Below are 16,061 nucleotides of genomic sequence, written 5' to 3'. Positions count from 1 at the left end.
GCAGAGGAGGGAGGGCCCTGGGCTTAACAGTGGTCCTGCTCCTAGACCTATCCCGGAGCCCTGTAGCTCTCCTAGCAAACAGAATCCCAATTAGGAAGAAACTAAAATGCTATAGACGGCTCCGGAGATGTTGCCAGCTGTTCTGGTCTCACAAGCAATCCGACCTGAAAGCTAGAAGTCCTGAGAACCATCAGAGGGCACGGTCTTTTTCTGGGCACTGCTTCAAAGGGGCTGTGGATGAGGACCAGGCGGCTATTCTGGTGGTCACTTGTGTGGGATGAAGTTTCCCATGGGTCCCTGGGGAGGGGCTGGCACACTGGCAGGAGGGAGGGAGCAGAATGCCCCCACCCTTACGCGTGCTTGTGTGGCCATAAGCAAGTGGGGGCCTCTTACCCCAGTGACCTGGAGCTTTAGAGAAGTCAGCAAGCCCTGAGAGTCCGTGTAATGCCATATGACCAGCCGGGCACCTAAGGCAAACCCACTCCATGAGACTCAGGGGTTCAAAAGGAGGGAGGACACAGAGGGAGACAGAAATTCATTGACTCTTTGAAGATTAGAAATGGTCCAGGGACTGGAAGGGGATCATTGTTGGTCTGATGGAATTGGGGCATGCAAGACCCAAAGATGTTCCTAGGAATTTCAAGAGGCTTTGCGGACCTCCTGTCAGTCAGTGCTAGGTTCCCACTGGGCACCTGTCCTCCCAAGGGCTGTGGGCAAAGGGAAAAGTCATCAGACACAGCCTCAGGGAATAGAATCCCACCTGAGATTGTATTGAATGACACGGTGGCACACTGGGAAGGCCCAGATAGAAGATATATTCTCTCTCTCACTCTCACACACACTCTCTCTCTCTCTCCCTCCCTCTCCCCCTCCCCCTCTCCCTCTCCCTCTCTCACACACGCGTATGGTACATTGTAATTATACATCATAGTGCAGTTCAAAGCGATACAAACCTATATGTGTGTTTCCCTCCGCATCCCTCTCCTCCCCATACACACCAGGAAGGTTGATAGTGATGCCTTCACGTGCAGACGTAACTCTATTATGTTTTCTTCATCAGTTCTCCTTTTCCGCCTCTCCACCCTCCTATCCCAGTTTCCTTCCGCTCTTCTACACTGGCCTCTCTCCTCGTTTACCTAAAGTCCCCTTTATTTCCTTGTTTATCTCTGGCTTTCACATAGGAGAGAAGACGCACAACTCTTGACTTTCTGTGACTGGCTGATCTCACTTGGCCTAATGTTCTCTGGTTCCATCGATTTTCCTATGACTTCTGATGCCCTCCAGAAAGCTGAGCCTGAGGTCCCTCATGCGTGGGGGTTTTCTCTGCAGAGACATCAACAAGCCACCTGGGGCCTGGGGCAGCATCTTGTCACCCACCTCTCTGGGTGCTAAACTTCTATATTTGGCACCATGGTCCCTTTTTGGCCTCTCAGATCACATTTTACCTGCCTCTTCTTTCTTGTCTGATTAACCCTTAGGAACCAAGACTGCTGACCTCCCAAGACTAAACATAAAACCACCTCCATCTTACTATAGCTTTGGATTCTCTCCCACAGCCTCATTCATTCATCCAGAAAACATTGTGGGAAGCCCCTGCCTCATTTTAAATACCAGGCCATGTACTGGGGTCCCAGGTTGTCCCTACTATTTAGTAACTAGGAAAGCTAATGAACACCCAAGGATGGGATCACTAAAGAACATATTCTGGAAGAAAGGGAGGGGAGCTGGGCAGGAGAGAGGAGGGCTTGGCTTGGTCGGTCAAGGCAGAAGCTTCTCAGAGGAGGTGACATTCCAACCCGGGTCTTGTAGTAAGACAGGTATGTGAGTAGATCATGGGAAGGAAGTTATGTTTGCTGAGATAAGATTCATCACAGGACAGGTCTCTAAGTAGAGAGAGGGGGTACTGGGCGGGGGCTGGATGATTCGGAGTGGTAGGGCTTGAGGTGGGGCCCAGCTCTGGAGAGCCATGAAGACCTTCCTGAGGTAGTCCAAAGAATGCTGTGATCCCAGGGCAGGACGAGGAGGGGAGGCTGTAGATCTCATTTGCTCCTGGGAAGATGAGGCGGGCTTTGTGGGGAAGGACCACTTTCCCTTCTTTTGGTCCTTATGCTTTCTACGTTCCCCACCTGACCTCCTTTTGCTTAGGCTCAGTGGTTCTAATCAGGCTTGGTGAACATACTGGGGCTGTGGGCAAGTAGCCTTGCTGTCCCCTTGCAAACGCAGATCACAGAAACACCATCTCCCTTCTTGGATGCGAGGTTCTCACTCCCCAGCCAACCCCTGGGACCAAGAACCAGCCAGGGCTGAGACCTTCACCCTGTTGTGAACTTAATGATCCATATCTTTCTCCCAAATTGCCTATGGCCCAGGAAGCAATTAAGGGTGGCTGACTTTAAAAGCAGTTAGATTAGAAATTAAATGCATTAATCCCAAATCTAAACATAGGCCTAAGGGGTGATCCTTAAATTTTTTCCCTTTTAATAGTTGACCATGGAGATCATCGCTTGAAACATGAAAGCAGGAGCAGGCTGCAGATTTTGCTCTGTGCTCCTTTGGGGTCATCGCCAAGCTCCAGATGATCTGACCTTCTGGGGCTGCATTCCCTTTCCTCCCCACTCTGGCCCCTGTATCTCATACACAACACGCCAGCTGGGCCTGAGTGTTTCCTGGCCGGTACGAGCAAAGGGGCACAGGGCTTCCAAGGGGAGCAGAGCCAGGAATCTCCCCCTTCCCTTTCCTTCACTTCCCGGAGGCCCAGGACAGGGTATCCCCAGAACAGCTTTGTCAGGAGACCCTGAAGCACAAGGCGGGCACTGACAACGGGGAACTCTGGGCAGGGAGCTTTTAATATCCTCCTGGTTTTAATAGCCTTCCCTGAGATGGAAACTTGGGTTGAAATGATTTGCAGCTCTACAGATTTTTTTGAGTGTGTGTGTGTGTGTGTGTGTGTGTGTGTGTGTGTGTGTGTGTGTTTGGATTTATTTTTAGCCGCAGGCGTGCATTTCTTGCCAAAAAAATCCTGCTTAAATAAGACCAAGATTAATATTTTTTACTTAACGGGAAAGAGCGAGGCAGGACCGACTTTGAACTGGAGACAGCTTATCTTGATTGGGGGCGCATTGTCACGCCTGGCCTTGGCTTTGATATCAAGGCAGAGGGCCTTTGAAACTGACAAGAGAGAAAGGCCCTGGGGACTAGGGGAGGATGCAGGAAGGGCCTATTTGTGGGGGACACAGAGGGGGAGCCTCTTCCTGGAAGGGCGGGGAGTGAGCCCTGGCTCGGTGCAGAGGCTGCTGCTGTTCTCTGCCTCATCCCAGCCGTTTCCTTTCCCTCTCCCCACCGCAGTTTGGTATATATTTCTGCTTCTTCTGGATTTAGATGCAACACACTGAGTCTTTTCTGCAGAGTGGTTTCAGCTCCAGATCCAGTATCACCTCCAGGGAACTCCCTCATGCCAGGTGGCTCTGGACTCCAGCTCACGTCTGTGCATGCTCACATTTCTACATGTTGTCTGTCTCCCTCACTTCTGGCCCAAGTTCCTAGAGGCATCACTTTCCTCAGTGTCCCTGTGCATCGAGCTCAGTCTCAGGAAGTGATTGATGAGCTGATGTCTAACTCTGCCAGCCCAGAAGTGCCCTTATTCTCTTTTGATCTGATCAGGCTCAGAAAGACTTGCACTAGCTGCCGCTCACACAAGAGAGTCATTTATCTATTTTTAAATCATCTTCTATGTATGGTACTTTAGCATTAAAGTAATATTTGGCTTCATAATCTCAGCAAGAACATCTAAGGTGCTTGGGTGTGCCAGGCTTGTCCCTGGTTGCTTTGGATAGAACAGCTGGTAACACAAAGAACAGGCCTTGTGAACGTTACATTCCAGCGGGGAGAGAAAGTCAATCAACAAGCATGTGGATGTAAAGTATGCCAAATGCGGAAAGGGGTAGGTGGGCACAGTGAGCTGGAGTGTTGGGACTGTGGGGATACTGACCAGGCAATACTTGTACAAGTGCTAGTGAAGAAGGAGCCTCCTTCAGAGGGCAGTGCAAGGCCAACACCCTGAGGGTATGTCTGGGTGAAGGGGTGCTGGAACATTGCTGAAGGTCACTACTTCTTGAGATGGAGAATGCCCTAGAATGCCCAGGTGTGGGCAGGGCCTATTATCAGGAACTCAGGGCCAGTGGGCTGAATTTGAGATGACTTGTTAGACTTCTGGGTGTACAAGCAGACTAAATGTAGCCCCTGGGAGAGATGAGCTGGAGGCCCTGGCAGTTCTAGGTTGGAGGTGCAGAGCTGTGGCATTGTTAGCTGGATGTAAACAGAACTCATGGCTGATTGGATTGAGCCTCCTGAAGGTCATAGGTGATTTTGATGATGGTGGAGTGGGGGAGGGGACTTGGGCCATCGGAAGCACCCATCGAGGTTGGAAATTATCCATCACCCCCAGTTCATGTGTTAGGATGGGAAGCGACTTGTGTGAGGTCCCACAGTGACCAGAAGTGGGCTTCAGCCTGCCCCGTGTGCTGTGTGCCTCTCGTGCGCTGGCTTCTTCTCTAGGCATTCTCCTGATCCAGCTCTCCAGCTTGAGTCTTTTTGCAGCATATTTAGGGGTGGAGGTTGTGGTGACCACAGGCTGGGAACCGGAGGGTCCTGGTTAGGGCAGGCCCCTAGGCCTTTGCCCTCCATCTTTGGTTCACCCCAAACAGGTGGCAGATATTTGAGGAGGACCTCGAAAAGGACTTATGGTAGAGGATGTTGGGGGTGCTCCGGGGTGAGGCAGGGCTGACTCGCATAGGCCTCTTCCTATTTCCTCTGCACTGAAGGAGCCACGGGCACCTGCCGGCAGCTACATTGCACTACCGCCTGGTCAGCCCTCAAGGTGACAGAGTGCTTATTTAGATGCACCTTGTCTCATTTATTCATCAGCCTAATTAACTTGACCCCTCAGGGCAGTGAGGAGATTTAGGGATTGTGTGGCTTTATGGTTTTTAAGGTTCTCCTTTCTCTCCTATGAAAGCTGGGCCAGAGAGTCCAGCACACTGAACAAAGGGCATTGCTGATGGTGACTGTAGATTCTTGTTACTGGTCACAGGCTGTGTGTGTGTGTGTGTGTGTGTGTGTGTGTGTGTGTGTGTGTGAGAGAGAGAGAGAGAGAAAGAGAGAGAGAGAGAAAGTGTGTGTGTGAGAGAGAGAGAGAGAGAGAGAGAGAGAGAGTGTGTGTGTGTGTGTGTGTGTGTGTGTGTGTGTGAAATTGGGAAGGGTGGTAGAGGTAGGCAAGAGATGTGGGAAATTTTAGGGGCTTATCAAGGGTCTAACCTCCCAGCTACCAATCTTCTGTGATCCTCAGCAGAAGGGACAGAGGTGCAAGAGGATGAAGAACTATTTTTCAATCTGCACAAACCTTGTGTATGGATTTTAAGGCATTCTTCACCCATGGGGGACCCTCCAATTTTTTTCCCCCACTGGGATGCAAAACTGCTTTCAGGGTACCTGATACTCATTTCTGTAACTGGAATACAAGGACCACAATAGGAACAATAATTGCAACCTCACAGGGTTTCCGTGGGGATGGTGAGATAGCATGCACACAGTGCTTGGCACATCAGGGGTGTTAAGGAAATGGCAGTTGTTGGTATCCATACATTCTGGCTCCCCTCAGGACTTGCAGTGTTGATGCAGAGACAGGAAAGGAACTGGTGTCAGTTAGTGGATGGGCAATGGGAGGATCAAGGGAGCCTGACTCTGCCTCCTCTGAAAGGGTGAAATGCAGGGCCCCATCCACCCTGGAGCCTCTGCAGTTTGGCCTGTTCTTGGAGGGCAGAGTCAGGCTCCTATGTGGTTCCTCATACACATGGGTAGATTCATACAGCTCTTGACAGGATGGTAAGATGAGCAGAATCTGGAGTCTGAAGTTGATATATATTAATTTGTTCCTCAAGTTCCACCAAACTAGCTGCCTGGTTGTTCATCCACCTCAGCTGCCAGTAGAAAGTCCAACTGTCAGGTTGGAGCAGAAAGGTCTGGATTTGATTGGCAGTGGTAGGATGAGGAAAGGAGGGAGAGGGAGAGAGCAGGGTCCAGCTCCAGGGTGTCTTGTCCTCCTCGGAATCTGCTGATGAACAGCAAATGTGCAGCTCCTAGAGATACACCAGTAAGCTGCACTGGGAGCTGTTAAAATTGTTTTTAAACTGGGGCCAGTGTGATCCACATTGCTGGGGAATGGAGGTAGGGGGCAAAGATCGGGAGAGGCAACACAAAGTTATATTTCTGGAAGAGGTCTGCTTTGTTTGCCTTTTTTTTCAAACTCTTACCAGCCTTCCTTCCAAAAAATACTTAAAGATTGTTCTGTGGAGATAGACTTTTATGCCTATACCCCAGGTCTATTAGAGACTTAAGAAGACCTTCATGTATATTTATTTATCTTCCAATTTCTCTTACACAAACACACACACAACTGGTCAGTTTCTTTTTTCTTTTTTTTTTTTTTTGTGTGGGTTAAACCCAGGGCCACTCATATTCAGGGCATTTGCTCTACCATGGAACTACATCCCTAGCTCTGAGTCGCTTTCTTCTTAGGTACTTGAAAGTTAAAATACTATTTGTTCCTTTAGTTAACCTTTTCTTTGTTCCTTTTGATCTCCATAACCCTAGAACCTCAGATTCCCTTCCCAAGAGTGGAAGAGACTAAAGTGACCAGAGAGGCTCAGGATGAGCTCAGGCCAAGCCTCATCCCTTCCTTTTCTGATTGGTATTCTGTCCCTTAGATCTGTCATCTAGCCATGAACTAATTAACCCTTGTCTCCCTGCTAGACTGCCATCTATGGAGGCAGGAAATGGGACTTCCATTTCTTGCTGTCATCCCCACCAAACACCCAACCCAGTGTTCCAGACACCAATTCATTCACGCCCACGTTGGCTTAGCTGCTCGAGGATACTGGGTGGACAGGGTGGGGCCGCTCTCCAGCATGAACAGGAATCAGGAAAACCTGTGTCCAGCCCAGCCCATCTGCAGAGCCAGCTGCTAGATGTCACTTCAAGGCGGAGGCAACAGCTGGACGAGCTGCCAGTGCAGTTTGGACGCTGTCTTCTGTTGCCCTTGAAGGGACAAGCCCTCCCCCGCTCCCCTGTCTTGTTCCCTGTGGTCCCCTGGCCAGTGAATGCCTCCGGGAAACCCTGGCTGCCAAACAGGAAAGTACAAAATAGCAGGCATCTGAGTTGCGGAGGAGAAACTGAAGCAAATAAAGACATATTAATTCGCAAACCAAATGGGTGGATTCAGGGTTGGCCAGCCATTAGACTTGGAAGGACTTTGTGAATCTATTTGGGAGAGAGCAGAACGTTATTTAATTTTAGTTCAGTTCAGTGAAGTCTTGTTTTTGTATGGAAAACACTGGGGTAGCCGCTTCACCGGCCCGCTCTGCCTCAAGCTTTCTGGACCGTACACACCTGCTCGTTGGCTGGTCTTGCTAGGCTCCTCCCGAGCTGTGCGTAGTCAGTGACATGAGACAGGTACCCATGATGGAGCAGGTGAGCAAGCCAAACACAACTTGCATGTGTGTTCTGGTTACTTTCTTTAGGCCCCTACCTCTTCAAGAAATTTTGCCAGGAATATTTTGATGAGTTTGCCTTTCCTCTGATCCTAGGGAGAACTCCTAGGCCTTAGCCAATCATGAAGTCCTGATAGTGATCACAACACTAATAACAGTAGATTAGGAAACCAAGGCTCAGAGAAGTTTGGTAACTTCCCTAAGGTCAGACAGCCCTGCTACGAGGATTGGAAGTGAGTGGTTAGGCTCTGGAGCCTGAACTCTCCGTGTGGCTCTTTCACTAGCAATATGTACATCGCTTCTTAGCTACACAAGAGGCACTGGGCAAGAAAGCCAGAGAGATTAAGAAGGAAAGAGCCACTGTGAGCCCTTGTAGCTTCCTGACTACCAAGGCTTCCTCTTATTTTTATTAAACTCTGCTGAGATGAAACGGTTTATATTGGTGCAACTTGAAGTAGGAAGGAGAGACAGGTGCTTGGGCCATGTCAAGGTGAGACAAGAGTTGGCTGGCTCCACCTGCAGAAGCCTCCAGAAGTACCTGGCTCTATGGGGCAGGACCACTCAAGACATGTTAATGTCTAAATCAAGCCCAGCCATTCCTAAGCCAGGAGAGGGCAGATGTTTCTATGGAAAGGAATCCCTTTTGCCTTTGTTTCCTGAGGCAAAGTCTCACTCCCCACTTACCTTCTTGTTAATGAAGGAAGCATCAGAAGATGAGATCAGGTCAGCCAAGGAAGACTCAATAGTAAAGTCCTGGCAGGTTTGCTTTCTGCCCAACAGTCTACCGGTTACAACCTGCCATGGGGTGGCTATGGAGAGAACAGTTCTCAGCACCTCTGGGGAAGAGCTCACTGCCCAGGGTGCTGTTGTATTGCTCCTTTGAGAGGTGGGTGCTGAGTCTTGAGGGGCCTGGCTTGGGTCCTGCCCACCTCTTCTTTTCAGCAGACCCAGGAGGCCGCCCCTCCTACTCTGAACTGCCTCGCCTAGGTTGCTGCCTTTGCCAGTGGGCTCCAAGTTTTGCCATCACTGGCGAGGACAGTCTGGAAGGGCCATGGATTCGTCTGAGTCCTGACTTCATGTCTCGCTGGAAGGCTATCACCCAGGCTCATTTGGGGAGGAATCCAGGAGGGAGGGATAGGGAATTGGTTCCTAGGAAAGATTTATTTTTAAAAAGTTAAAGAATTGGGAATCACTGTGAGACACTCACCATGGGGAAGCAGAGGGGAGCTACCATCATGTGTGTGTGTACATGTATGTATGTGTGTGGGTGTGTAAAGGGAATTCTATTTAACAAACATTTTTTGAGTATCTACTCAAAAAAGTGTCTTGGAAGGACGGTTTGTGTTTGCTTGGTGTCAGTGTTAAGCAGGGACTTGAGGTAGAGGGTCTTAAAGATGGAAGGCTGTAATTTGCAAAGCAAACCCCAAGCAGACCCCATTGCCTTCCTGTCCAGATATTGTGTGAAAGTGCCAGCCCCCTTGAGGAGATACCCTTTGCCCCTCCAGCAGCAGCCTTCCACCACCTTGGAAGGCTAGTTCTTATTAGTAGGTGACTTTAACTGAGCCAATGAGTGTTACTCTGCCATTCCCAGTTTCTATTTTCAAGACCTGTCCATTTGCTCCTGCATGAGCTGATTCTAGAAATACTTGAAGACAGCTATCGGACACTTCTTTATTCCATAAAGTAGAAAGAGAAGACACAACATATTATCATCTGAAAATCAATCCCTCTTTTAGATGTGAAAAATCTCAGAGGATGTGCCTTCCTCTTTGCTATTAATTTCTTTATCTCTATGTTAGTGAAATGTACTTTCACAGTAGGTGGACACTAAATGGCTGTCATTATCCTAACAGTCTTTCCACAGTTAGCCTATTCCATTTTGGGCAGTGGTGATGATAATGATGATATTAATAACATTTATCTAATGTCAACTGCATCCAAGATGGAGTCGAGTTTCACATGTATTGACTTGCCTAATTCCTCTAATTCAGGAGTTTAGAACCATTGCGGTTCCTGTTTCATAGACGAGGGAAGGGAAGCCAGAAACAAAGTTGTTTACTTGTCTCCAGTCACAATAGCCATCAGCAGCTGGGCTGGGAAGGTCCTGCTCAGCCATGGTTCTGCAACCCCAGTCCCAGCTGCTCCTGCATCCCACCGAGCTGGGCATCCCTGTGCTGGTACCAAAGGGCCAATCAGAATGCTGTCCTGAGGGACACTCAGGAAGCCGGACTGCATCACACCCCTGGGGATGTGTCTGGCCATGGGACAGGAAGAGCTCTGGATGAGGAGGCCAGGCAGGGGCTCCAGTAGAGAGGGAAGAGGTCTAGGAGATGGTGGTGTTGGCAGCTGAGCAGTGGAGGGAGGACAAGAATCTCTGACAGAAAGTATTGGATTATGGTGACGTCACAAGGTCAACACCTTGCCGAGAGTGAGCAGGCTGAGCAGACCCTAGGGCTTTCCAGGGCCAGCAATTGCGACTGTGGCTGCCTCTCTGTCCTCCACATTCTTTATAAACACAACCATCTAGTCCAGTTGGCTTGAAGGAAAGAGAGAAATTTCAGGCCCTTTGGGGGGTAGCTGGCCCACCCTGAGATGCCCCTGTTGGTGTGGTTCAGGCCTTCAGGACCTCAACCCCATCTCTGTCTTGCTCTCTACAGTGATCCGGGCCAAGGTGGTGGGGAAGAAGCTGGTGAAGGAGGGGCCCTTTGGCACGCTGGTCTACACCATCAAGCAGATGAAGGTGAGTGGCGTCATCGGCCTGGCTCCAGGCGGCTTCCTGGGTTTGTGCCTGAAGATCCTGGGCCAAGGGAGGCCAAGTGGGTTGGAACTGGGATGTGTGTTTGCTCAGTGTCTAAGCCCAGACAGCCCCAGCCCTTCTGCCTTGCTGAGGCAGCAGGAAGAGATGGGCTTGAAGGGGAGGGGGGGCTGCTTGGCCCAGAGCCAGCACAGGTGGAGTCCAGGAGGCTGAGCTCTGGGACAGATGCTGGGTAGCCTTGTTACCCAGGTAACTGAAAGACCTCAGCTACAGCACTGGCCTTCTCTGGGTCTCTGTTTTCCCAGTTGCAAAGTGAGGGATTGCGTCCAGATAATCTCCATAGCCCTGTGAGCTCTGAGTTTCTGGGATTTAGCAGGTCTTAGGTGGTCACTGAGGCTATAGGTGGGTTTATAGATCTTTACACTAAACTCAGATCTTTACACTAAACTGTGCCAGTCTCAGGGGTCTCGTCTTCATGTCGGAGTTGTACCCTTTTTCTTAGCTCTGGATAACTCCTTGCATCCTCATTAGCCACGTTTACTGAGCCTATGTGAGCATCATGAAGTCAAGGAAGTCTATAGATCTCGAGGGAAGGAACATTTCATTCCAAATCCAAGAGCCTGTGCCTTAGTCTCAGCGCTACCCCGAAATCACATTGCCCTTGGCCTTGTCCCTCTTCCTGGGCCTCCATCTGTTAACTGTGTGGAAGTGTGCCTGGTACCCCTTAGAGCTCTTCCCACCTGGGCATTCTAAGTGCCCTGGGATATTGGCAGTGTCACCTGTGAATAGGTGCTGGAAGGATGTTCTGTGGTTCCTCAGCACAGAGGATGATGAGGACATTTCTATAGTCAGGGTGGGAGGAGGGACAGACCTGTGACTAAGCACACCTTTTGGATGGGATACGCTCAGGCCCAGGTGAACCACCAGCCCCTTTTCTCATTGCCCATATTTACATCCCTTCCTGGTAGGAGGAGGGGACCTGGCCTTCGAAAGGGACTTGGTGAATGTTCATCCATCTAATGGGGGGTTTGTGGCTAGGACCCCAAGAAGTCTGAAATGTGCCTGGAGGAGACAAGCTTCAGTGCCCACGTAGATTCGATTAGGGGGTGACCCGGCTCTTGGTGGGTGGTAGCCAGGCTTCCCAGGTCTTCTTACTCCTGCCCCGGGGCCTATGGCTGGATGTACTAATTTTGTGGAACCTGTTGCTCTGGACTCAATTTTGGAAACACCCGCAGCAGCTCAGGTTATGTAATGTCCAGGGTCAGCCCTGGCTGGCTGCCTGGGCCTGCCTGAGTCTGATCATGGGACCTGCTTATCTTCAGATGGCCCTGGGGAGAGGAGAGCGGGTGGAGGCAGGGAACCAGCAAGAGCCACGGCTGTCTGAAAAACCTACTTTGCAGCCTCTGGCAGCCGGTGAAAGAATGCATGTTAGGGAAAGCAAAGGCTCGCCCAGCTGGCTCCCCCTGCCCTGTGCCAGTCCCCAGGTTCTCTGTGGCCAGCAGGGAGCTGTTGTTGGACTAGCTGGAGGCAGTGTTTCCCAAGGCTCATTTGACTTCCCTCCTGCCATCGGGGCCTGGAGGCCACTGGAGGCCCTTCCTATAGGCAGAATGTCTCATTCCTACTCACAGGTGTCACACCAGGTGGCTGGGCTTGTTTAGAGCAGAAGAACACTTGCTCCCCATCAGCCTCCTGTGCACCTGTGCTCCCCTGGGCTGGGCTCTGGGCTTCTCAGCCTTCTCTAGGTGGTGGATGCCCTGGGGTGGATGCTGAACAGCTGACAGAGGCTTAGAGGGAAATGACAGGCTTAGAGCCATACAGTCAATCAAGGGCAGAATGAGCTTTGGAGCTGAGTCACGGGACGCCCCCTCCCAGTCCTGTGTGTTGTGTACACGACTCCTCAAGGCTCCCTGTCATTGACTCATCCAGCCTATCGAATGCCTTTGATTGATTGACTCTCCTACTGAACCAGCATGGCGACACATAGAACAAGTCCGTGCCTTTCTATCCAGTAAGGCCTTGCAAGTCAGAGAAGGTGCCTGATAAGAGTAGAAACCCATCGGTCCATCCCCCATTTCTACATCGCACTCTCTGTGTTCAGCTCTGGGTTACAAGCTGGGGCCACAAATACTTGGGGCAATTAATAGAAGACTATAGATGAGCACCATTTATTGAGCATTCGCTGTGCACTGGACATTTTGCTAAGCCCTTGCACAGGGCAGTCCTCACCCCCAGCCTGTGAAACAGGCACACAGCGTTCTGTGTCTATGTGACAGGTGAGGCCACCAAGACTCATGACTCAGAGGGTTATGTCACAACCAAGATCCCATAGCTAGAAGGAAGTGGCAAATCAGAGCTAAATCACAGGATTTCTGCCAACAAGAGATAACGGAGTAGTGGGGCAGCAGGCTGAGTTGTTACTCCCGCCCACTTGGGGGGCTACGTCTAACTCCACTTGTGCCTAGCTCCCCCAGGGAACACAAAGAGGTCATCTGGGGTTCGCTGGTGTATGATCTAGCAGCACAGCTCTTGACTTGCAGCCTGCAAAAGGGTGTATCAGAAAAGCATTCGGAGGAGGGAAGCCTGCTTGGGTTTTGTCCCTGGGCCCTGGGAGGGTTCGTCTTAGAGGGTTGGTGTTCACCCTGGAGAGTGAGAGTCAGGCGGGGAGGCTCCCCTGGAGCAGAACTGAGCTTAGAGAACATTGAAAACCCCAGTCCTGTCTGGTCTCTGATGACGGGCAAGCAGACCCCTCCCATCCCATCCCCCTGTGGCCTCTGATCCCCTTTTGAGGCACCCTTGAGTGCACAGAGACCCGTGAGTGCGTGGGTGAGGGTGAAGGTGTTAGAATGTTGAGAGAGCTTGTTGCAAACTCAAACTTGGAGATCAGCTGGGGCCCAGGCTCTGGACTGTGGTGCAGAGGTGGAAGCTCCCAGAACTGGCCACACTAAAATTTGGAGATCTTATCACCCATCAGGATCATGAGAAGGCAGTCCACTTTGCCCAAAGCTGTTGTTTGTTGTGCTGCGGAGCTCTGCTCTCAGGCAGGCTGCGGGGAACAGCCTGTGGGGGACATTATGTCCCAGCTGGTCCCAGGAGGATCCTAAGGGACACATGCTGGTCATGTGTTTTGCCTGGTCTGACTGGGAGCAGGATGGATCTGCTGGGCAAACAGAATGTTTGGTCCCTTCCCTCAGCGGTTTGTCTAATCAAATGAGCAGCAGCAGGGTCTGGTCTTTGAGGCTCCAGCTGGAAGCTTCTTTGACCCCAGCCCACAGAGAACCATTCTCCTCCTCCCAAGGCTTGAGAACATGGCACAGGACTCATAGCTAGCCCTCCGCAGAGGTGGACTCCCTCTCCACATGCTCTGTACCTCAGTTGCGTGATCTGTAAATAAGATCAAGTTGTAGATTTAAATGAATTCATGATCTAAACCAATCACCTAGAAGAATACTGATCTGCAGCCAGCAGGTGGGAAATCTGATGTAAGGGTGGCTCGTCGCAGTTAGTATAAAAGGCCAGGCATTTCATAAGAAATTTCATAAGAAACTTACACAGGACCCCAGACTCAGAATCTTCCTTCATACATCCTGATTCATCCCTTTGCCCCACGGGAAGTTAACTTCTCTTGTGCTTTGTGTAGAGATTAGCAAGAAGGAGAACCCTAATGCCTCGGGTTCAAACCCCAGTCCCCCCACCAAAAAAAAAAAAAAAAAAAAAAAAGGGCTCAGAGTTATCTGGAAAATAACAGCCTGCTTATGTGTGAGGCTTTGAACCAGAGATGAGGTTGAGCAGAGACACATAGAGAGAAGGGGGCCTCCCACTCCTCTCCTTCCGAATTGTGGTTGTAATTGTTTTTAAGCTGTTGCTGAATGCTGTGTACTGAGTGCTATACCAAGTCATTTAAGTCTCAAAAACACCATATGGAGTAAGTACTTGGCTCCACTTTATGGATAAACAAACCAAGGCTTAAAGAGGTTAGGTAACTTCCCAAGTGGCTAATAAATAGCAGGGACAAGATTCAAACTCTGGCTGTCAGTCAGCAGAACCTATATTTGTCAGTAATCCTTGAGAAACCATCAGGATAGGTGAACTTTAGCATCTTTTCCTATTGTGACATTCTCTGTTTTTTTTTTAGGACATTCTAAACCTATATGAAGCCTCCTAAATTTGTCAAACTAATTCTAGATCTCTAGGATTGATGATACTTTGGGGATCCATAATAAGATCAAGTGATGATTATTATCAAGAGAAGACAAGTAAATGATACAATCTACCTTTTCTACATTATTATTTCTGAAGTTGACCCCCAGCATGCAGCTCAGGGCCTGTCAGACACAATCATCTGTGGTGTATCAAAAGTTCAACTATGTGCCAAGTCCTAGGAACGATGTTAGAATACAGGCTCCTTCCAACTGACAAGTAGCAGGGATGCCAGACTGATTTCAATGATTCAAGTTCTCACTGAATAGTTCAAGTCTCAGAACTCCAAGCAGGGCCTTGGTTCTCACCCATAAAGCAGAGGACGAAAAGAGAGAGAGATGGACACAGAATGAACTGAGCTTCCAATAGGCTGGGCCCAAAAGACCCAAGAACCAGTGCTTAACTGAAATGTTTGCCAAAACCCCAAGGAACATGCACCCCCAAATGAGAAGTTGCTGGACACAGAAGTCAGCTCAGTGTAGGGCTTTTTTTTTTTTTTTTTTTTTTCCGGAAGAGACACATATAGCAGCTCTCTTAAACATGGTTCCTGTTAATGCCAGTGAGTTCCATCCACCAATGAGCAAGGCGCCATCCTGGCTGGACACACCCCAACAGCATAATTGAGCACAGAGACAGACAGTGTTTTCTGAGGCACTCAGCCATCTTTCCTTGTGCAGTTGGTGAGCCTTGGGGGAGAAGAGGGGTTCAAAGGGAGAGCATCTGAACCCTTTAGAACAGTGTGCTCCTTAAACAGGGAGGAGGAGTCCCCAACTTTGCCAGTCTAATGGATGGCTTTATGATGGGATCACCTTCCCCTGCCAGCCAGTCACCACTTAAAAGATGAGGATAAAACCCCAGCCCATCAGGCCAAATGGAGGCATTTCTGAGGCACAAATGAGATGATGTCTGGCTGTGTATTAATTACCATAAGTAAATTAATAATGCATGCCAGGGACTGAAGTAGGGACATTATCTTATTGTAAACCCTTGGGACAGGCCCAGAGACAAGTTCAAAGCTTGTGCACTCTAAGAACTGGAGGGAGAATGGGGTTTGGCCATGCTTGGTTGTCACAGCCCAACCTCCGCAGCCCATGCAGTGGTCTTGGTGGATCTGGGCCTGTGTGACACCTGTGGACTTGAACCGGAATTACAGGGTGGATTTAACCTCTGTTAGGGTCACCCCGGGAACCTGAGCACACACTGACAAAGGGGCCACAGGTCCATAAGTGCGAATGGCATTCGCTGGTGCAGAGGCCCTGGGTCCCAAGCCCCTGAGGTCACAGGGGAGACAGTATAGTGTGAAGTTTAAGAGGACGGATCTTTTTCCCCCTGCTTGGAATCGTAGCTCTTCTGTTTACTAGCTCTCTGGCCTTAGAAAAGCTACCTCACCTGCCTGGGTCTCAGACTTCTCATCTGTGAAAGGGGCCATCATGGGGATTAGGTGATAGGAGACTCTTCTAACTGGCAGTACTATTGACATTGGGCTGGATAACTCTTTGCTATGGGGCTGTCCTGTGTATTGTAGGATGTTTAGCATCCTCTCTCCACTCCTGTGACACTGAAAA

General features: G+C 49.9%; 2 protein-coding genes across 2 annotated transcripts in view; one reads left to right on the top strand and one right to left on the bottom strand.

Annotated features, from left to right (window-relative positions):
• SYN3 (synapsin III) overlaps positions 1 to 16,061 on the bottom strand; it is a gene marked incomplete at both ends in the record, with an annotated part of 421,001 nt that overhangs the window by 271,613 nt on the left and 133,327 nt on the right. The window lies entirely within an intron of this gene.
• The window catches only part of TIMP3 (TIMP metallopeptidase inhibitor 3), a gene marked incomplete at both ends in the record, with an annotated part of 49,447 nt that overhangs the window by 30,605 nt on the left and 2,781 nt on the right, over positions 1 to 16,061 (top strand). Inside the window, one exon of the mRNA XM_080706236.1 lies at positions 10,202 to 10,284. Coding sequence (XP_080562362.1) covers positions 10,202 to 10,284 — 83 coding nt within the window. The remainder of the gene's footprint in view (positions 1 to 10,201; positions 10,285 to 16,061) is intronic.

The sequence above is a fragment of the Muscardinus avellanarius genome (genome assembly GCF_963383645.1).
Source record: "Muscardinus avellanarius genome assembly, chromosome: 11".
Classification (NCBI taxonomy): Eukaryota; Metazoa; Chordata; class Mammalia; order Rodentia; family Gliridae; genus Muscardinus; species Muscardinus avellanarius.
Note: the sequence above shows the minus strand (reverse complement) of the source record. Positions and strands in the feature narration are given on the sequence as shown.